General features: G+C 39.3%; 1 protein-coding gene across 1 annotated transcript in view; it reads right to left on the reverse strand.

Moving 5' to 3' along the window:
- VWA5A (von Willebrand factor A domain containing 5A) overlaps positions 1 to 21,610 on the reverse strand; it is a 36,814-nt gene extending 15,204 nt beyond the window's left edge. The window contains exons 1-14 of the mRNA XM_044919449.1: positions 21,542 to 21,610; positions 21,402 to 21,445; positions 19,753 to 19,810; positions 19,432 to 19,634; positions 18,895 to 19,117; positions 18,598 to 18,773; positions 18,191 to 18,305; positions 10,264 to 10,433; positions 9,914 to 10,002; positions 9,563 to 9,707; positions 9,031 to 9,110; positions 1,331 to 1,445; positions 485 to 649; positions 103 to 203 (exon numbers count right to left, since the gene is read on the reverse strand). Coding sequence (XP_044775384.1) covers positions 103 to 203; positions 485 to 649; positions 1,331 to 1,445; positions 9,031 to 9,110; positions 9,563 to 9,707; positions 9,914 to 10,002; positions 10,264 to 10,433; positions 18,191 to 18,305; positions 18,598 to 18,773; positions 18,895 to 19,117; positions 19,432 to 19,634; positions 19,753 to 19,795 — 1,625 coding nt within the window. The 5' untranslated portion in view covers positions 19,796 to 19,810; positions 21,402 to 21,445; positions 21,542 to 21,610. The remainder of the gene's footprint in view (positions 1 to 102; positions 204 to 484; positions 650 to 1,330; positions 1,446 to 9,030; positions 9,111 to 9,562; positions 9,708 to 9,913; positions 10,003 to 10,263; positions 10,434 to 18,190; positions 18,306 to 18,597; positions 18,774 to 18,894; positions 19,118 to 19,431; positions 19,635 to 19,752; positions 19,811 to 21,401; positions 21,446 to 21,541) is intronic.
- Positions 21,611 to 22,697: the final 1,087 nt, after the last annotated feature.

The raw sequence follows: 22,697 nt of genomic DNA on the forward strand, positions 1-22,697 counted from the left end.
AAGAAAGAAAGAAAGAAAGAAAGAAAGAAAGAAAGAAAGAAAGAAAGAAAGAAAGAAAGAAAGAAAGAAAAAGAAAATAGCAAAGCAAAACAGAATTCTCACTTGTCATCGGGCTTGGGTTGTAGAGAAAATGTCACCCTATTCTCCAAACTCTTGCCCTGGAGTGTGTACTTGAGTTTGACTTCTCCTGTCGCCTCTGCTGGCTACAAAGTAGAGAAGAGTAGACATGATGGAAGGGAGAGGTCATGAAGAGAAAGGTCACAACTGAGGCCGCTCCTCAACCCAACACATTAAAATGTCTGACTAGGAACCAGGTAGCTCAGGAAATCAGAAACCTGAAATTATGGAGAAGCAGGGTAGACTGGCTCCACCTGGCAAGTGTGATCTCTTGATGAGACTCCATCGGTTTTAAGAAAATTGTCCAGAGCAGAGTTTAGGGAAGTAGCTACTCTGATGAGAGGAACAAACATGAATAGGAACTCACAGGCATGGTCCCACTCAAAAGGGCATAGACGATTAACCTCTGACCCTTATAGAGGACAGTCTGTTCTGGTGAAAGCATTTTAGCAGACAGGCCACGAGGCAAATCCCAGCTTACAGAAATATCCTCTACTGCAGGCTGTAGAGCACGTTTCAGGGCCCTAAGAGCCTGGTGGAGGAAAGAGAACAGAATAAGCACAAAATATAATAATAGCAATAATGACCACTGTTAGCTGAATATTTATTACGCACCAGATTCTATGCAACACAGTCTATGCTATGTCTATTCCTTAATACTATACTAGGACATGGTAAGGGAGGATAAGGTAAAGGATAACATCACCCAAAAAAGAGGAACTTACAGGTATAAGCAGAGCTAGAAGATGCCTTCCCTTGTGTATACTAATCAAATGGAGTATCAACGTACCACCTTTACCAATCTACCAGACATACTACAATTGTTCCTTCTTGTTTTCTTTGTCTCATGTGCATGGAGGATAGGATATAGCCAACCAGAAGAGTTCCTCAAGCACACATCTAGAATCTCAATCATGACAGTCAAAATTCTCTGTTTCTCTATTTCTGGTCTTAAACACAAAGCCCTAACCTCTTCCAGCATCTTGTCTCTGGGCTTCCAACTAGTAGGACCAGATGCCATTTCTCCAGAAACTACAGTGGGCCCCTTTTACATAAGGCCCAAAGTAACCCCACTATGTATTATAGCCCAAGGTGTTATGGATATAAGAGTATGAATCCTGGTGTCAAGCTGTTGCTTCTGCCCTTGTGGCAATGTCCCCCTGCTCCACACTCCTTCTGCATCACCCCTTCTAGACACAGGCCTGTCCCTCACCTTGGACTGCATCCTGTCCTTGCCTGTGATAAATTCTGAAGTGCCACCTGCCACCCGGGCAATGCCTTTTATTAGGCTAGTAGAGGCTCCTTCTCCAATACCAAAGGAGAAACATCTGCAATTATACAAGGAAAAGAGCTTAGAGACAGGCACTAAAGCGTGAAATTATAAAATTAATACATAGTAGTCAAGAATACATAGTCTACTTCCTTGACCAAAAGCATAATAGCTACAATTTGTTGAGCATATTCTATGTTTCAGGAGACCAAATGCCTTAAATTGATGATGCAGTTTAATCATTACAAGACTCCTATGAGGCAGGCTTATGCTTCATTTTATGGGTATGAAACTGAAGCCCAGAGAATATAAGAAATATGTCCAAGATCACACACCTACTAAATGGTAGAGATGACATTCGAATACTAATCTGCCTGACCATAAGATCCCATATATATATATTTTACTGATTCTTGAAGCAGTATATCCCCATCAATTATTTTAATAATAAATCCAAAGAATGGGTTAATTGGACAGTGGTGAAGTGGTGAATTAGGACAAAATAGACACTATCATCAGTGCGTGACTAACATTGTACTGGAACCGTACCCACCCTGGCAAGACCAGTCTTAAGGTGGGAAAGAGTTCTAACTGGAGAGTTCTCTCCCTGCCATAATCCGTGTGCACCAAGATTTTTAATCACAATTTGGTTTCCCAAATAGAACTGTCTATAAAAAGAATGTGTTGATAATACCAATACAAGCATTTTTAGAAGGCATGACAAGGAGACTTCTCACTGTAAATTAATACACTGAAATTTTTGGCTTATGTATCCATCTCTTTTGAATTAGGTTAGTGTGAGTCATCACCCCAATTCTAGTGATGTCAGCATCAGGATTAATATTCTAAACTTGAAGGGCTAAGAACTGAACTTCTAATTATGGTAACCTACCTTTGACCATGCCCCCAGAGACCACAGCCTGCCAGCATCTTGATATTTATTACCTTCAAATTTCCAACACAATCTTGCAACTGAAGCCTACATTCCTTATGGCTTACTAAAGGGCATTTATGTGTATGTTTAAGTGTTTTATGTATAAAACTAAAGCTAAGAAATATTTATTGATGGCTAACAATATGCTTAGAACTTACTTAAGTGCTTCTTGTGGGTGATAATAAAGAATACAATTATAATAAATGCAAAAAATTATATAGCACATATTTTGTGTCAAGCACAGTTCCTAATGCTTTGCTTAGGTATATCCTTTGAACCCTCACAGTAAACCCATAAGGTTAAGTACTGCTATTATTCCCATTTTCAAATGAGGAAACTAAGACTTAGGGGGTTTAGTTGATTTATCCAAACAGGCAGCAAGCAGCAGAAGTAGAACTTAAATATATGATTTTTGACTTAAAGTAGAATGACATAAGGACCCTCTGCTCACAGCATTGCCAAAAAGTTGTTCCAGCCAGTAGAGAACTGGAAAAGCCATATACAATATTCTTAATAATCTTTTTGAAAACATCAAATGGTTACCAAGACAAGAGGAATCTATGGGCCACGACGTGGGAGAGGAGGGAGGCAAGAGAGATGAGCTTGGCATCTGGTATCCTGTTACTCCTTAAAGCTAGTGCCAAGTACAAAATGGATGGCTCAAAGCATGGAAAGCCAAGACTTGGACTTTCCAAAAAGAAGGTGCCCTTACAGACACCCCAGGTTTTTATAAAACAACCCTGTAGAACTATAGCCCAGAGGTAGAGGTGAATCTGAAATAAACCAGCCATCAAATGACTGAAGTTCATTTGATTCTAACTGGACTCAGATTATCTGCTTCTAGTCTAGCAACACATCAGAAGCAAAGAGTACATCCTTGCAGAGGGAAGATAACATCATCTAGAGGCTCAAAGAACTTCTACAACTTTTCATATAAAATATCTGACACTAATGAAGGAATAGAAAAATCCCCCAATATTGGGAAATTATACACTATACTTCTGAATAACATAGGCTTTAGAAAAATCTTCTTAAGTGGATGTCACTGGACACTGACAGATCCAGATTTAAGATTCAGATGTAGATATGCTTAAATTTAAGGATCTAAATACATATATTAGAAAAGAAAAAGAAGTCTCAAAATCAACTACCTAAGCATCCATCTCCAGAGGTTAGAAAAAGAACAGCCAATAAACCCAAAGAATTTAAAGGGAAATGAATATATATGGAGGCGAATTTAAAGGGAAATAATAAAGATGAGGGCAAATATTATTGATATAAAAAACTACCATAGAATAGACAGGATTTAAAAACCTCAAAAGTGCTGGTGCTCTGAAAAGATTATTAAAATTGACAAGCATTTAGGACAAGGAAAAAAACAGAGAAGACACAAATAACCAACATCGAGAATGAAAAGGTAATATATTACAGATTCTACAAAATTTAACAACAGCATAAAGCAATACAGCATAATTTTTTATGCAAAAAAATTGAAAATTTAGATAAAATATACAAACGCCCACAAAAAGCAAAAACATATAGAAGTATGAATAGTTCATTTCAATGAAAGAGATTTAAAAACTTTCCCACAAAAAAGAAAGCCTCCTATCAACTTCTAGTAAACATTTAATAAAGAAATCTTTCAGATAATAGAAAAATAGATGACTCTTCTCAGCTCATTTTATCATGCTGGCATAACATTGATTTCAAAACCTGACAAGAATATTATAAGAAAATAACATGTCGATATTTCTCACAAAAATAGATTTAAAAATCTGAAACAAGTATTCGCCAACTGAATCCAAAAATACATTAAAAAGGTTAATACATCACCACTAATTTAGGTTTATTTCAGAAAGGCAAGATCTAGTCATTATAATTCACACTACTCATTATAATTCTACACTAGTCACTATAATTCACAGATTAAAAGAAAAAAGGATAAAATCATACACTTATCTCAATAGATACATAAAATGCATTTGATATAATTCCACAACCACTCATTGTTTTTGTAAAAAAAAAAAAGAGTAAAGAACTCTCAAAACAGAAATAAAATATCCTTAATCTGATAAAGAATATCTACAAAAAAAAACCTATAGCCAACAATCACACTTATTTTTTTTTATTATTTTGAGAGAGAGAGAGAGAAAGTGAGAGAGGGAACACAAGCGGGGGGGGTGGCAGGCAGAGGGAGAGTGAGAAGCAGGTTCCCCGCTGAGCAGGGGGCCATCCCAGGACCCCGGGATCATGACTTGAGCCAAAGGTAGACACTTAACCCACTGAGCCACCCAGGCACTCAACAATCACATTTATTGATGCAGTGTCGAACATGTCCCCTCTGAAGGCCAAAATAAGATAAGAATGCTAGCTATGACCATATCTATTCAGGTTTGTACTAAAACTCTTTTCCAGGGCAATAGAGAAGGGAAGAAAAATAAATACGTAAGGACTGGAAAGGAAAAAAATAAGGCTGACATTATTTGCAAACATGATTATCCATAGAAAATCTACAAGAATCTACAAATATACTATTAGAATTAATATTTAAATAAGGCAAAGTCACTGAATAAAAAGTCAATGTAAATTTTAAAAGCTACTAGAATCAATTTCTACATGGAAATAAGTGCCCGGTAAATAAAATGTTTCAAAAATACTATTTAAAATAGGGGGGGGGGGAAATCACCTAGGGAAAAAATCTAATAAAAAAGGCATGAAGACATCTACACAGAGAATTAGAAAACATTATAGAGAGATTTGGTGTGTATTGTTGGATTAAGGAAATGAGTGTATTTACTAATTTTATGGGAAACCAGATTTTTCACCATGGAGGAAAGAAAACACAAATATGGGATAGAAGAAAAAAGAGAAAGAACGTTATGTCATTACCTTGGAAGTAGGGGCATCAGTAAAAAAAAAAAAAAAAAAAAAAAAAAAAATTAACATTCACTGGTTCAGTCTGCCAAAAATGCCTACCATCAATAACAGCCCAGTAACAAAGAGTTACACCTAATACTCAAATATTAACTTCTATTAATCATTTTCACTAAAAGAAATGAGGCTTCTTGTAGAAATAGTTGGCTACAGGAATGGGAAAGTACAGGTGAGTCTGAAACTCTTTTTGTAAGAAAGAAAGAAATCTTCAAAAATCAAAGAGACACACAAAAAAAGACATAGGAGCAAGTGAAAAGCAGCCTCCACTGGTCAAATGTGGAATTTTGAGAATCTAAATGAAAAATGAAAGTAACAAATCTTAAAAAATTGAAAAATAATGAAAAAATCCAAAAATATATTGATATAAGAAAAAGAAGGGAGGGAGGGAGAGAAGGAGGGGGAAGAGAAACTCTTCTTTACAGTAGGATGCCAACTAATCTGGAAAAGTTGACAGAATTTAAAAATCACTATTTATAACCACTGACAGTAATAACATTTGGACAATCATCATCAATGAATGCTGAATCTACTGACTAAATATTTGTCGAGAACAGGATGTTTACAAAATTTCAAAGTTATCTGTCAGGTACCAGCTTTAACAAAGCGGTCAAACTTATCACCAGGCCCAACATTACTTTTGGAATATTTCTTCCTGAAATATTTAATATTACCCCAAACATGAATTTAATAGTCAAAAAACATAAATTGAGATTCTACAAAAATAACTAGCTAGTACTCTTTCAAGGTATCAGCGTCGTGAAAGATAATGAAAAGCTAAGGATCTCTCCCAGAGTGAAGAAGATTAAAAAAAAACATAACAATGAAAATATTTGGTCTTCGATTTCCTCCTGGAACAAAACCAAAGACAAAAATCTATACAGGACATTATTAGAAAACTTGTTGGGGCGCCTGGGTGGCTCAATCCATTAAACATCCAGCTCTTGATTTTGGCTCAGGTCATGATTTCAGGGTCTTTGAGAGTGAGCCCTGTGTCAGACTCCATGCTCAGTGGGGAGTCTGCTTTTCTCCTTCTCCCTCTCCTTCTGCCCCTCCCCCCACTCATGCACTCTCTCCAGCCTCCCCCTCTCTAAAATAAAGAAGTAAATCTTTTTCAAAAATTTCTTTAAAAAAAAGAAAACTTGGCAAATATAGCCAGCCTGTCTTTAGATAGTAATAGTATCATCTTGGGGCGCCTGGGTGGTTCAGTCGTTAAGCGTCTGCCTTCGGCTCAGGTCATGATCCCAGGGTCCTGGGATCGAGCCTGGTATTGGGCTCCCCGCTCAGCGGGAAGCCTCCTTCTCCCTCTCCCACTCCCCCTGCTTGTGTTCCCTCTCTCGATGTCTCTCTCTGTCAAATAAATAAACAAAATCTTAAAAAAAAAAAAAGATAATAGTATCATCTCAACATTAAATACCCTGAATTTATTAGTTTTATTGTGGTTATTCATCAGGACGTCCTTGTTCTTAGAAGATGAATGCATTATTATTTGCATATGAAGAATTATAGTATCTGTGGCTTGCTCTCAAATATTTCAGACCAAAAAAAAAGGTGAAGCAAATGTGGGAAAATGTTGACATCTGGTGGAAGAGTATATTGTTCTATTCTTACAACATCTCTATAGGTTTAAATTTTTTAAATAAAATATTGGAAGCACATATTAGAAGAACCAAGAAAGGCCTCAATATGGGGAGGGTATGTGCTATGGTGAGCACTGTGAATTGTGTAAGACTGACGAATCACAGACCTGTACCCCTGAAACAAATAATACATTATATGTTAATTAAAAAAAGGCTTAAATAAACGGATGGACATACCATGTAAATAGACTAAAATACTCAATTTGGTAAATACTAAATTCTCCCAAAACTGATCTATAAAATCAATGCAATTCTCTTTTTTTAAGTGATCTCTATGCCCAACTTGGGGCTCAAACTCACAACCCCAAGATCAAGAGTTACATGCTCTACTGACTGAGCCACCCAGGTGCCCCTAAAGTTAATGCAATTCTAATCGATATCTCAACAGCCTCCTTTTTAGGTAAAAATTGACAAGATAATTCTAAAATACAAATATAAAGAGTCATGAATAGCTGAGACAATCTTGAAAAAAAAACAAAGTTGAGTACTTACTCTATTGGAAATCAATATTTATCAGAAGGCTACATAAATTTATCTGGTATAGTTCTGGCACATGTCTAGATAAAGTTATCTGTCAGGTACCAGACTAATGGAATGGAACAAAGGATCCAGAGATAATCAATACATGTGTAGATGCTTATTTGTGACAAAAATGACACTGTACATCAGGGAGGAAAGGACAAACTTTTCATTAAATGGTACAGGGTCAATTTGATATCAACATGAAGTGATGATGAAAATTGGCCCCTGCCTTCCACAATGCATAAAAATAAAATCCAGGCAAACTATACATTTAACTATAAAAGAAAAAATGATAAAACTTCTAGAAAATAACAAACAAAAATAGCTCATGACTTTGGGTAGGGAAAGACTTTTTAACAGGACACAAAAACACTAACTATAAAGGTAAAGACTAAAAAATTATATTACACTGAAGAAAAACTATTAATAGATATCATTCTGAGAGTGAAAAGAAAAGCTATAGAATAGGAAAAAATATATTTCCAGAACATATTAACAAAGTCCTTGTGTCTTGACCACAGACTGAACTAGAGATCAGTAAAAAAAGAAAGTCTAACAGAAAAAAAAAAAAATAGGAGAGATTTGAAGGTACATCACAAAACAGGACATCCAACTGGTTAATAAATATGAAAAGGCACTCAACTCCATTAGTTACCAGGAAAATGCAAATTAAAACCATAACAAGATACCACTTTACACCTACAAAATTAGTTAAGGTTTACAAAGACAAACAATGCCAAATTTTGGATAGGAATCTGGGCGGCTAGAACCCTCATACAATGCTGGTATGAATTAAATTAGTACAATAACTTGGAAAACTATCTGGCATTCCCAATAAATTCTACAACTATGTCAACGCAAAGAAATTTTGTGTGCATATATATATATATATACACACACATATATATGAAATAAGTATGTATACATGCATATGTGTGTATGTGCAAAAAATACATATATAAGAATGCTAGGATATTCATAGAAGAATTATTTTTAGCAGCTAAACCAAAGTCAATCAGCAGTAGAATTAATAAATAAATTATGGAATAATCACCCTATGGAATACTACACACCAATTAAAATTAACCACAGCTCCATGCAAAATATGTATGAATATCAACATACTGCTGAGGGAAAGAAGATACACAGAAACAAAAACATATTGTATAACCCATTTATTTTTATTTAAAAACAAAAATAAACCATGGTGTTATAAATTAGGAGAGCTATTTCCTTTGGAGAGGAAAAAGTTAGTAGTGATCGAAGTGATACAGTGATCAGCTGTATACTTATGATTTGTGTAGCTTTATGTTTTACGTTGATAAAAATGTTTATAGTTTAAAAAAACTGTCTTACTATTTAATTTTTGTTTCCATTCTGGTTTAGAAAGAATAAAGGGCAATGACTTTGTGGTGTTACTGATGTTATTTAGAAAATTACTTTTATCTTTTAGTGGAGGGGGGAAAATGATATAGAAAAAAACTTGTCAGCTAGTAAAACTAAAATTCTTCAATCACTCTCTCCTCCACAAGGAATGTCAACACTGGTACCATGCGGATTAGACTATAGGCGGCATTACCTGGATCAGTCACCCAGAAATCACGTTCTCTTCCTACCTGTGCCTCAGCCTGTTTCTCTTGACTTCGTTAATTATATTAAATGTGTCAGTAACTTCTCCATCTGTGAAGACAAAAAGCTGTCGAAGGAAAGAAGACATTCATCAAATCTCTGTGAAGATCATTTTTAAGATACCGGAATTCACCCCTGGAAAAAAATCAACCATTTTGTTGCAGAGACTGATGCCTCCTCAGACTGGCATGAGGGCCCTAATTTTCCATGGTCATTTGCACCACGTTCTCACAAGGTTTGTTGGGCCCCTGGGATTTTCCTCACCTCCCCCTTCTTGTCTCATCTAAGGCTTTTGTGGAACTCTGCAAAAGGACCTCCATCACCCACAGCCCATAGCACAGACTAAGGAAGAAGAATTCTATTACATGCTTCTTGTCTTTTTCTCCTTACTATACGATAGAAGACTCTGAATTATATATCATGTTTTAACAATCCTACAATGAAGCTCAGGGGTATGGATTTTTGAGCAGAGATTTCATTCCCTCTGTCGCCTCCTATCAGCTCTCTTCCAGTTCTTACCTGAAGGGGGTGGCCGGCAATGGAAGGTTCCCTGTAAATGATCTGGAGCGGTGTCAAGATTTCCGTGCCCCCCAGGTCAGCCTGCATAAGCTTAACTCTCCTCAGTGCCTCTTCCATGGTCTGCTGAGTGTACTGCACACTATTCCTGAGAAACAAACAAACATGCCCAGTGACATGATAGCTGTTCAACATCATGCAGTACCAAGTCCCTGAACTGAGATGCCCCCACTGGAAACAACATCACCTGAAATACCCACTGCCAAGGTCAACTGTGGAGTAACCCCCTTCAGCAATCTAGTCCTTTCTTTAAAGTATCTTTTTGGACTCTCAATGGGCTTTCTAGAAACTTACGGAAAGAACGCCTCATAGGAACTTCCAAATCCATAGACATTGAAATAACAGCCTATAGGCAAACTCTTCAGCAGCAAAAGCAGTGTTTCCTGAAGGAAGAGAGTACGGGGAGACAGTGAGAGAGGATCCTCTCAGACACATAGATGCTGTCAGTCTAACTCTTGAGAGAGCAGACCTTCACCCACTTCATGAGTCCAGGCCCTTATAGTCCAAGGCTAGCCTCAGAGTGGTCATGGTAGATGTAGCTCAAATGGGGAACACACCCAAAGTACCAGATGGGCCCTAATTTAACTCCTGAGATTCATCCCCATTTGTGCATGTAACCAGAAAGAGAGAGGAACTAGTTTTACCTTGGCTGCCTCTATGCGCAGCTGAGATTTATCCTGTTTACTTATGGGGCATTGCATACTTCCTGAGCGGTCCATGAGGAAGACGAATTCTCCACAGATAACTGGTGACTGAGCTTCTGGGATATTTGGGTAGAAACACACCATCGCAGACGGATCTTTCATGAAACCATCTACTTAGAAAGGATAAGGACACTGTAAGATCTAACAATTGTAAATATCTATGCCCCTAACATGGGAGCAGCCAATTATATAAGGCAATTAATAACAAAAGCAAAGAAACACATCGACAACAATACAATAATAGTGGGGGACTTTAACACCCCCCCCCCTCACTGAAATGGACAGATCGTCTAAGCAAAAGATCAACAAGGAAATAAAGACTTTAAATGACACACTGGACCAAATGGACTTCACAGACATATTCAGAACATTCCATCCCAAAGCAACGGAATACACATTCTTCTCTAGTGCCCATGGAACATTCTCCAGAATCGATCACATCCTAGGTCACAAATCAGGTTTCAACCGGTACCAAAAGACTGGGATCATTCCCTGCCTATTTTCAGACCACAATGCTTTGAAACTAGAACTCAATCACAAGAGGAAAGTCGGAAAGAACTCAAATACGTGGAGGCTAAAGAGCATCCTACTGAAGAATGAATGGGTCAACCAGGAAATTAAAGAAGAATTAAAAAAATTCATGGAAACCAATGAAAATGAAAACACAACTATTCAAAATCTTTGGGATGCAGCAAAGGCAGTCCTAAGAGGAAAGTATATAGCAATACAAGCCTTTCTCAAGAAACAAGAAAGGTCTCAAGTACACAACCTAACCCTACACCTAAAGGAGCTGGAGAAAGAACAGCAAATAAAGCCTAAACCCAGCAGGAGAAGAGAAATAATAAAGATCAGAGCAGAAATCAATGAAATAGAAACCAAAAGAATAGGAGAACAGATCAACGAAACTAGGAGCTGGTTCTTTGAAAGAATTAACAAGATTGATAAACCCCTGGCCAGACTTACCAAAAAGAAAAGAGAGAGGACCCAAATCAACAAAATCATGAATGAAAGAGGAGAGATCACAACCAACACCAAAGAAATACAAACAATTATAAGAACATATTATGAGCAACTCTATGCCAGCAAATTAGATAACCTGGAAGAAATGGATGCATTCCTAGAGATGTATCAACTACCAAAACTGAACCAGGAAGAAATAGAAAACCTGAACACACCTATAACCACTAAGGAAATTGAAGTAGTCTTCAAAAATCTCCCCACAAACAAAAGCCCAGGGCCAGATGGCTTTCCAGGGGAATTCTACCAAACATTTCAAGAAGAATTAATACCTATTCTTCCGAAACTGTTCCAAAAAATAGAAATGGAAGGAAAACTTCGAAACTCACTTTATGAGGCCTCCATTACCTTGATCCCAAAACCAGACAAAGACCCCATCAAAAAGGAGAATTACAGACCAATATCCCTGATGAACATGGATGCAAAAATTCTCACCAAAATACTAGCCAATAGGATCCAACAGTACATTAAAAGGATTATTCACCACGACCAACTGGGATTTATCCCTGGGCTGCAAGGTTGGTTCAACATCCGCAAATCAATCAACGTGATACAATACATTAAAAAAAGAAAGAACAAGAATCATATGATCCTCTCAATAGATGCAGAAAAAGCATTTGGCAAAGTACAGCATCCTTTCTTGATCAAAACTCTTCAGAGTATAGGCATAGAGGGTACATACCTCAATATCATAAAAGCCATCTATGAAAAACCTACAGCGAATATCATTCTCAATGGGGAAAAACTGAGAGCTTTCCCCCTAAGGTCAGGAACGCGGCAGGAATGTCCACTATTACCACTGCTGTTCAACATAGTATTAGAAGTCCTAGCCACAGCAATCAGACAACAAAAAGAAATCAAAGACATCCAAATCAGCAAAGAAGAAGTCAAACTCTCACTCTTTGCAGATGATATGATACTTTATGTGGAAAACCCAAAAGACTCCACCCCAAAACTGCTAGAACTCATACAGGAATTCAGTAAAGTGGCAGGATATAAAATCAATGCACAGAAATCAGTTACATTTCTATACACCAACAACAAGACAGAAGAAAGAGAAATTAAGGAGTCGATCCCATTTACAATTGCACCCAAAACCATAAGATACCTAGGAATAAATGTAACCAAAGAGGCAAAGGATCTGTACTCAGAAAACTATAAAATACTGATGAAAGAAATTGAGGAAGACACAAAGAAATGGAAAAATGTTCCATGCTCATGGATTGGAAGAACAAATATTGTGAAGATGTCAATGCTACCTAGAGCAATCTACACATTTAATGCAATCCCTATCAAAATACCATCCACTTTTTTCAAAGAAATGGAACAAACAATCCTAAAATTTGTATGGAACCAGAAAAGACCCCGCATAGCCAGAGGCATGTTGAAAAAGAAAAGCAAAGCTGGCGGCATCACAATTCCGGACTTCCAGCTCATTACAAAGCTGTCATCATCAAGACAGTATGGTACTGGCACAAAAACAGACACATAGATCAATGGAACAGAATAGAGAGCCCAGAAATGGACCCTCAACTCTGTGGTCAACTAATCTTTGGAAAGCAGGAAAGAATGTCCAATGGAAAAAAGACAGTCTCTTCAGCAAATGGTGTTGGGAAAATTGGACAGCCACATGCAGAAGAATGAAACTGGACCATTTCCTTACACCACACACAAAAATAGACTCCAAATGGTTGAAAGACCTCAATGTGAGACAGGAGTCCATCAAAATCCTAAAGGAGAACACAGGCAGGAACCTCTTTGACCTCAGCCGCAGCAACTTCTTCCTAGAAACATCGCCAAAGGCAAGGGAAGCAAGGGCAAAAATGAACTATTGGGACTTCATCAAGATAAAAAGCTTTTGCACAGCAAAGGAAACAGTCAACAAAACCAAAAGACCACCAGCAGAATGGGAGAAGGTATTTGCAAATGACATATCAGATAAAGGGCTAGTATCCAAAATCTATAAAGAACTCATCACACTCAACACCCAAAGAACCAAGAATCCAATCAAGAAATGGGCAGAAGACATGAACAGACATTTTTCCAAAGAAGACATCCAAACGGCCAACAGACACATGAAAAAGTGCTCAACATCGCTTGGCATCAGGGAAATCCAAATCAAAACCTCAATGAGATACCACCTCACACCAGTCAGAATGGCTAAAATTAACAAGTCAGGAAATGACAGATGTTGGCAGGGATGTGGAGAAAGGGGAACCCTCCTACACTGTTGGTGGGAATGCAAGCTGGTGCAGCCACTCTGGAAAACAGTATGGAGGTTCCTCAAAAAGTTGAAAATAGAGCTGCCATATGATCCAGCAATTGCACTACTGGGTATTTACCCCAAAGATACAAATGTAGTGATCCGAAGGGGTACGTGCACCGGGATGTTTATAGCAGCAATGTCCACAATAGCCAAACTGTGGAAAGAGCCAAGATGTCCATCAACAGGTGAATGGATAAAGAAGAAGTGGTATATATATATATATATATATATATATATATATATATATATATATATATACACAATGGAATATTATGCAGCCATCAAAAGGAATGAGATCTTGCCATTTGCAACGACGTGGATGGAACTGGAGGGTATTATGTTGAGCGAAATAAGTCAAACAGAGAAAGACATGTATCATATGACCTCACTGATATGAGGAATTCTTGATCTCAGGAAACAAACTGAGGGTTGCTGGAGTGGGGGGTGGGGGGGAGGGATGGGGTGACTGGGTGATGGACACTGGGGAGGGTATGTGCTCTGGTAAGCGCTGTGAATTGTGCAAGACTGTTGAATCTCAGATCTGTACCTCTGAAACAAATAATGCAATATATGTTAAGAAAGAAAAAAAAAAAGAAGAAGAAGAAGGTAGCAGGAGGGGAAGAATGAAGGGGGGAAATCGGAGGGTTAGACGAACCATGAGAGACGATGGACTCTGAAAAACAAACTGAGGGTTCTAGAGGGGAGGGATGTGGGAGGATGGGTTAGCCTGGTGATGGGTATTGAGGAGGGCACGTTCTGTGTGGAGCACTGGGTGTTATGCACAAACAATGAATCATGGAACACTACATCTAAAACTAATGATGTAATGTATGGGGATTAACATAACAATAAAAAAATAAAAATAAAATTTAAAAAAAAGTAAAAAAAAAAAGAAAGGATAAGGACACTGTAATATGAAAAGGAACTCAAGAATACTAAAGACCTCAAGAATCAATTATAGTGAGTTAGATAGGGAGCTGAGAAGATCCGAATCTAAAACACTGATCTTCATACTGTGTCTGCGGGCAAAGGGTTTGAGGTGAGTTATAAACATAAAAGATATAGAAGCAGAAAAGATATGAAAGAGAAAAAAGAAGGTAGAGGTTACCAGGCACAAGCCATAATTAAAATATATAGTTGGATGCTAGCTTCCTAGCAGCTAGGTAAATTAGTGAAATGCATGAAGTTATAATGTTCCAGCATTTACCAGAAGAACTGAGCTAATTTCTTTGCAGAGACACCTTCCTTTCAAATCAAATCAATGGGAAATTTATCACATGGGTCCTTATTTAAGTCTTTAATTACACTTTTGAAAACATGATGTTCATGGGGAATTCTTATGTTGACAATTTGTAAGAGCTGAGGGCATAGTGTCATACACACCAAGGAAAGTCCATCTGCTTTGGGTATGAAACATCTCCAGAGCTAGGATGTGTGTTAGACTCTAATTGCATCACCCAAACAACACTATAGAGGAAACCATGGGAGTCTGGCCTTTGTTACCAAGTTGTCAAAGCTTTGATTTTATTTTGAGGAACAAGTGAAAACTGATGCAGGAATTGAAATGTTAGCATTGAGACAGAGATGAAATGAGAATGGCTGGGTTATATCCACTTGTTTTATAGTTCAGAAAATATAAGTTAACAAAGAATGGAATTCCAATATCCTATTTTTATAAAGTGATTCAAGAATGATGAGTTTAAATTCTCAGTAGCCTTGGGATTCAGTATACCTATAGGATGCAGCTCAGTTTAATCTCTTAACCCTGGGATACCCCAATGACCAAACTGGCTTCCAAATAAAATGGGTGCAACTCAGCAAATATTTGCTTAAACACTGGTTCAAGGATAACTTCTAAAAAATCTAGATCTCTGGATACATGGTGGAAAAGCAGCTTTTTTTTAATAGGCAAGATAAATTCCCTTCCATTTTAAGACACAGCTGATTGTAATGGGATTGGCGCTAGACTGGTAAATCAGAAAGGGTGCCATGACAACGAAATAGGGACATATATCTAATGTGTTTAGAACAATGCCAGATATACAAAATACACTATCTAGGTATTTCGACTATAATTCCTTTGGCGTGGCTCAAGTTATTTTCACCTACGTGAGTTTCTGCTTCCTCTTATTTATTTATTTATTTTTAAAGATTTTATATATTTATTTGACAGAGACACAGCGAGAGAAGGAACACAAGGAGGAAGAGTGGGAGAGGGAGAAGCAGGCTTCCCATGGAGCAGGGAGCCCCATGCGGGGCTTGATCCCAGCACCCCAGGATCATGACCTAAGCCAAAGGCAGACGCTTAATGACTGAGCCATCCAGGTGCCCCTGCTTCTTCATTTTTAAATAAGACATTTCAAGCCCTAGCTCCTCAGCTTGCTAGCCTCAGTTTCTTCATCTGAAGAATCCAAGTAGTAATACCTGCCTCAAGATTATTTTAAGGGTTAAGTGATATCATACATTTAAGGAACTCATCCTAGAGCTTAACTCAGGTTAAACTCTTAATAAAAATTTTAGAAAGTATTTATACTTTTTTATTACTTTTATTAAATTATACATATAATTTTTTAAAAATCATGTTCTTAATATGGTTAAGGACATTCTAAGTTTAAAAAATACAAATTTTGTATTTTCATCATGTAGTGGTATGCTTCATTTGGCAGAACTCTCAATGGTTTTAGTGAGTCAAGCTGCCACTTGTTGTTTGCTTCTTTATATGGATGGGAACAGCAAGTCGTCTTGACCAGACAGATGGTCTGGAAAGCCAGATTTGAGTGGCCCTGCTAGAAGGGATTCACAAGATCATAAAGGCTACCCCCGATGTCCCCCTCTGGCCTGCAGAGCCCACCATAGGAACAGATGAGGAATTCTGCCAAGGGCCAAGGGAACTGCTTGGAAGGAAAGGAACTGAGATCTCAACTCATACCTTTTAAGATTCAGGATTATAAAACTTTCTGTGGTGGATTAAAATAATTCTGACTGAAGACCAGACCCCCACTACTGTGGGAGTATTTCATGGACACCCAAGGGGGAACCCACTAAAGGGAAAGGACAGAACCAGTACAAAAGGACTCAACTAATGTACAGACCGAGCATGGAGCTTCACGGAAGAGAAGCTAGAGCAAACCTGGTTGAGGTTGGGAGCCCCTCTAAACGGCTTTAGCATGGACAGCTTGCCTGGAGGAAAAATGGTTGAACAAGTGAGGACAAACTAAGGAGCTCTCGGCAGCTTTGGCCAAACATTAACAGTGAGAGAGAAGAATGGCCTGTGGAGGGCCAACTGCAGGAAATTGTCTTCAAAGTGGTTGTAGTTACAGAAGTAAGAACCTAACCCAAGCTATAGTACTTTGACTATGACTGTCCCCAAACACCCTTCCATTCGACAAATGAGGGAAGTTCTTCAGAAGTGGCAGTATCTTTCTAGTTAGGCTTCATGGTCCCTGCAATCCAGAGGCATGGCTGCCCAGGAAGGCCCCAAGAGAGCAACAGACTGATATGGGTGATACTAGTTATAATCATAAAGAAAAGTACACATATAGACAGGAAAATTTAGAAAATATGAGAAATTAAAGAAATTAAGAAACTAAATTTATTAAGAACCTAAACTTAGAAGTTAAGATACTAGGGCAAGATGAAAAAAATCTCTGGAGATGGATGATGAGGCATTATCAGATTTGGAAATCTTTGATAGTTTTAAAAGTGAAAATATCACATTTTTATTTTTATTTCATTTTTTTCCTACAAATGAATATTTACTTTTTTTATTGAAGTATAATTAACATACAGTGTCATTTTTTTTTTTTAAAGATTTTATTTATTTGACAGAGAGAGAGAGAGATAGCGAGAGCAGGAACAGAAGCAGGGGGAGTGGGAGAGGGAGAAGCAGGCTTCCCGTGGAGCAGGGAGCCCGATGTGGGACTCGATCCCAGGACCCTGGGACCATGACCTGAGCCGAAGGCAGACGCTTAACGACTGAGCCACCCAGGCGCCCTACAGTGTCATATTAATTTCAGGTATACAACGTAATGATTCAACAACTCTATACATTACTCAGCACTCATCACAAGAAGTATAGTCACCATCCGCCACCAAACAACATTATTACAATCTTATCGGCTCTATTCCTTGTGCTCTCCTCTTCATCTCTGTGACTTATTTATTTTGCAACTGAAAGTGTATACCGCTTAGTAAAATAGATAATACATAAGGGGATTGAATAGAATAGAAATAGATCAAAGGGATTAAGAGATACAAACTTCCAGTTATTTTTAATCTTAATTTGCACTTGTAGAGACTGATCATTGTCATTTATATTTGTAAACTAGTTGTGTTTCCTCTTGTGAATTATTTGTCCATGTCCTTGATCCAATTATCTACTGATCCACTTAAATCTGCCTACAAGACATAATCATGTAGATGGATTCTCATTGTATCTAACCATTTTTGCACACCATAATGTAAGCTATTTGAATGTTTTACCCACTACTGGATAGGAGGAAAGAAAAGTGAGGGTAATTTGAGGGTAATTCCAAGACAGGAGCTCCCCTTTAGGTGGTCACTACAAAGGAAGAAAGAGAATACCTGGGTTGTCTTTAGGTTGCCCCATCTCCACAGCAACAGTGGGGGTGTGCACCTCACTGTAGTAAATCAGGAGTTCCACATCTCGATCAAATTTGTGTCCATCAGCCAAGGAAACCTGAGTTAAGAACAAGCAAAAGATCCATATTAGAACTATCACCATTTGCTGCATGTGGCTGAGGTCAGGGCTGAGAGCTACAGGCTTCTTCCATGAGGAAGTGTGGTCAGGAGCAGGGACAAGAATGGAGAGAAGGCTTTGGAGAAGAAATGGGGATAAAGAAGGAACAAGGTGGGATTCCCTCTAGTTAACAGGGAAAAGTAAGGACCATTTTGGAAGGACTGAGTGAGGAACAAGATCAGAACCCAAATAATAGGGGTGCTGGCAATAACAGTGCTTTCTTATGAATTACCTGGGCAGACGTCTTATCTTCTCCAAGGTATTCAGTAGGACTGAAGGGGCAGTTGGATTGGATCCTCTCAATGCCATGCTGGGAACTGATGGTGGCAAGCATGCTGAATGTATAGGGCAGGTCCTCCAAAGGGACTACAGGAGGCTTCATATCAAGGCAACTGTCCTCAAACGATCCTACAAAAAGTGACTTTAATTCTGTTTCCCCTTCCCACACTTCTTAGCACCCCTACAACCTTGAGGGGGTTTCCCAAATTATATCACCCACCACAGGGATTTAAAAGGAAAGAATAGTCACCAGAGCCACGGTATCGAGGATTCAAAACAGCTGGGAGCACATAGCGCAGGGCTCCATCTGCTTCCAAGGGCAGCTCCTGCACGGACTTCAGGGTGAGCGCCACCTTTGACCCTGGGTTCAGGTTCCCCACGTTGCAACAGAAGACGTCCCTGGAGTACTTGTCCTCCTCCAATAGGAAAGCTTGGCGGCGGTTGCTGATGGCACTCTCATAGATGCTGTGGGCCTAAGGAGAACAGGGAAAGAGAAGCCATAGCAAAGGTGGCTTGCTTGAATGAAGAGATGAGTAGTACAAGAAACAAAAACTGATGGAGAAGGCCTGTGATCGGTGCTGCCAAGCTCACAGCTATACTTTGAATGGCTCTGATTGATTCCCATCCCCCCCCCCACCTCCAGATGATTTTAGGAAAATAGCAGCTAGAGGGGAGTAGAAGAAAGCATTCCACATCAGCACTTTTTGTGAAGGAGCATTTGTAGAGATCCTAAGAGTATGCATGAAGGAAATAAGAAGGGGAGAGATAATCTACTCATCCCTAGTACCTTCCTCTTCTCCTGTAATTCTGCTTTAATTTTCTTCCCATCCACCACGGCCTCAAAGCTGTAGACAGCTGAGTCATCATCCATGGGGAACACAAAGAAGGTCTCCAAAGGAACGTCTTCCTCATTCTCATAGTTTAAGGTAGCAGACACACCAGCCACGAACTCACGAATGGACAAGATCACACAGATGCTCTTCAAGGGTACTGGAGATAGACCAGGGTTCAAGAGGTGAACAAACTTTAACAGAAGTCTTCCTGTCTGCCAGGCATGGGGCCAGATGCCAAGATACAGTGGCAAGTAAGGGTCATGAATCAGGCTTACCTGGTTCCTCTTTGCGGGTTAGTAGACCACCAGGGAGCACCATGGTGATGCAGGGTTGCTGTGGAAAAGACACATCATGAATACAGTGATATACTGGGGATTATCTATTCAAATACCAGACTTTATGTGCTTCTGTCCAGCATAAGAATATATTCAGAGGATTGATGTTGGAGCTGGAAGGAGAAAAAAGCTATAAAGAAGGGGACAAAGATACCAATGGTAAGCCACCTCCTAAACACCAGACCCAAATGGGGAAGCTGTAAGATTCACTAAGTCCCCACTAAACAGGAAGTCTCTGAAACACCTGAGGCTGGTTCAAATATCAGTTTCACTTTTTCGAAAGTGTATTTAATACAAGGAAATATTGTTCCTGTTATAATTATTACGGTTGTTAAATAGACCTTGGCTGTTACTTTGGTTCATGCTACCCAGAGGCCTGCTTCGCAAGAAACTGCTTGATCCAAAATGGTCCCCTGCAACTTAGGTCATTTATCTTGTGACTTTTCTTTTGGGGCTCATAATTGAAATCACTGTTTGTTTCCTCTGTCCAAGATATTCTAATATACATATATAAATATCATATATGCAACATGTCCTCTATTTTAAATCATGTCATCCTAACTGTATCTTCCAAATTTTATTATAATCTTGGACAACCACTTCATGTGATATGGTAACAAGGAGATAAATTTATATACCTAGACTATGATTTACATTATGATTCTTTTATCCGGAGAATTAGCAGGTGGGTCTGGTCCTAGTCATTGGCCCTAGTAGCCCTGGAAGCTGCCCTCCGACCACTCTGAACAGAATCACTTGTGACCTTGCCTCTCCCTGTTCTGTCAAGGGTGACATAAGGTGCAATCTCCAGCACCAGTTAGGGGACTTTTCACTGAAAATACAACTTAAGGAACTAAAATAGAATTGCCTGGTGCACAAAGAATGCTGAAGGAACGTGAAACTGATGTGCTTATCCAGAGTCCCAGGGCAGATGAGTCATGGGGAAGCCCAAGCTTCACTCAGGAACTCATAGTCCAGAAAAACATGCAGGCTCTTGAGAAAGGCAACTTTCCTTCCTAGAACAACACCCCCACTCAAGGATCCTGAAGATTGTGGCAGAAATACTTCTAGGCCCTCTATGCTCATCCCAATCACCATTCAAAACCTCACACCCTACCCCCATTCAGAGCAATGTCCATGTGACTCATCTGTCTGATAGCATTGGTGCTTCTTGTATATCGTGTCCCATCTCCACAAATCAGCACCAATACATCAGGCTTTTGGTTCCATGTTTGTTATTTTGAAGAACTGGATAAAAACTGCGTGTGGCTAAATGGCTCGCAATTGATAGAAACACAGAGAGCAGTAGGATAAAAACTGCGTGTGGCTAAATGGCTCGCAATTGATAGAAACACAGAGAGCAGTAGCAGCTGTAGGGAGAGGAGAGAATGCTCAGGAAAAGGGTTATCATGCAGATAGATGCTTGACTGGGGTGAGGTCTCTGGTGCAACAGGCTGGCGCTGGGGAAGGAAGAATTTTTAGTAACATCAGTAGGAAGCTTAAAGCAGGAGAAGGACCCAGGACACAGGGGTACAACAGCTGAAGAAACCCGACAGGCAAGCAAAGCCCTAAGGCTTGGCAATACTCACCAAGGGTGGCTTTCAGGTGAAGAGACAGAGCAGAGAGGTGTCTCCTACAAAAATAAACAGCCTTATGCCCTCAGAACAAATCCCTCACTGAGGAAAATTTGTTCTTCTGCAGCTTCTCCCCCACCATTTCAGAAATGCACCTAGCAACAGGTAGGCAAAGACGGACCACAGCAGCTGACCAAGGTCAAAGGCAATCCGAGACAGCTGGGAACATAGAGGGGGGCTCCCTGAGCCGGGGTCTGCGTGTTAAGGTGGACCCTCAGGAATCCATGAGTCCCGGCACCTTGCGGTTCAGCACCCGCCAGGGAGAGGGAGGAGCCGGCGAGCTATGGCGCAGCGAGCCACACCCCTGCAGCCTGTTGCAGGAAAACAGCTGAAAACTCGTGATCCAGACCAGGAGGCGATTTGAATGCGTAGTGGGGCTTACGTAGATTTACTCTGTAAAGTTTCAGTTCTAGATTTGCAGTGTCCAAGCATTAACAGAAGGGATCAGAGTCGGCCCCTTGAATATCTCTATATGAAAGGGGTTAGGGTCTGCAATCTGGTGGGGTCGCGAGTGGGGGAGATTTTAAACTCCATTTCCACAGCATAAAATTAGATAAAATTGAGAAAACATCAGTTTTCTACAAGAAAGAAAGAGAGAAAAGTAAAATAAAAGAGAAGGAAAGTAAAAAAAAAAAGGACCTTGAGAGGATCAGGGATGCCTAAATCCCTTATCCAGCCCCCATAAAACTCCCCCTAAACTGCCAAACCTGCAGAAAACTCCCAGGGACCTAACACCAGGACTCAATACCCACCCCATCCCACCCCCACATTGGGCTTGCAGTTAAAACAAGCCCCTGCAGATTTGGCAATGGGGAAAGAACGAATCTCAGCCATCAGGGTGAAGGGGTGGGATCCAGCCCCAGCGACGGCTGCCAGTCACCTACCTTCTCCCGCAGTCTGAGAGCTCTGAGTCACAGCCAGGAGAAAACAGCTGCTGTCAAAATTTCTGGGATGACCTGCCCCTTCTAGGGACCGGTTATAAAGTAGCAACTACTTGATTAAGGGATCAAGGGAAAATTCTTCAACCCTAGAATGTTTGCTTGTTTTCCTTTTTTTTTTTTAATTTTATTTTATAATGTTATGTTAGTCACCATACTGTACATCATTAGTTTTTGATGTGGTGTTCCATGATTCATTGTTTGTTTTCCTTTGCCTAGTCTCAGTGAGGGAACCATCAGAGGATAGGCAAAGGGAGAGGTTTTTTTTTAACCAGTGAAATGCTTGAACATCAACAATCACATCCTATTTCTG

The sequence above is a fragment of the Neomonachus schauinslandi genome, chromosome 11 (genome assembly GCF_002201575.2).
Source record: "Neomonachus schauinslandi chromosome 11, ASM220157v2, whole genome shotgun sequence".
Lineage (NCBI taxonomy): Eukaryota > Metazoa > Chordata > Mammalia > Carnivora > Phocidae > Neomonachus > Neomonachus schauinslandi.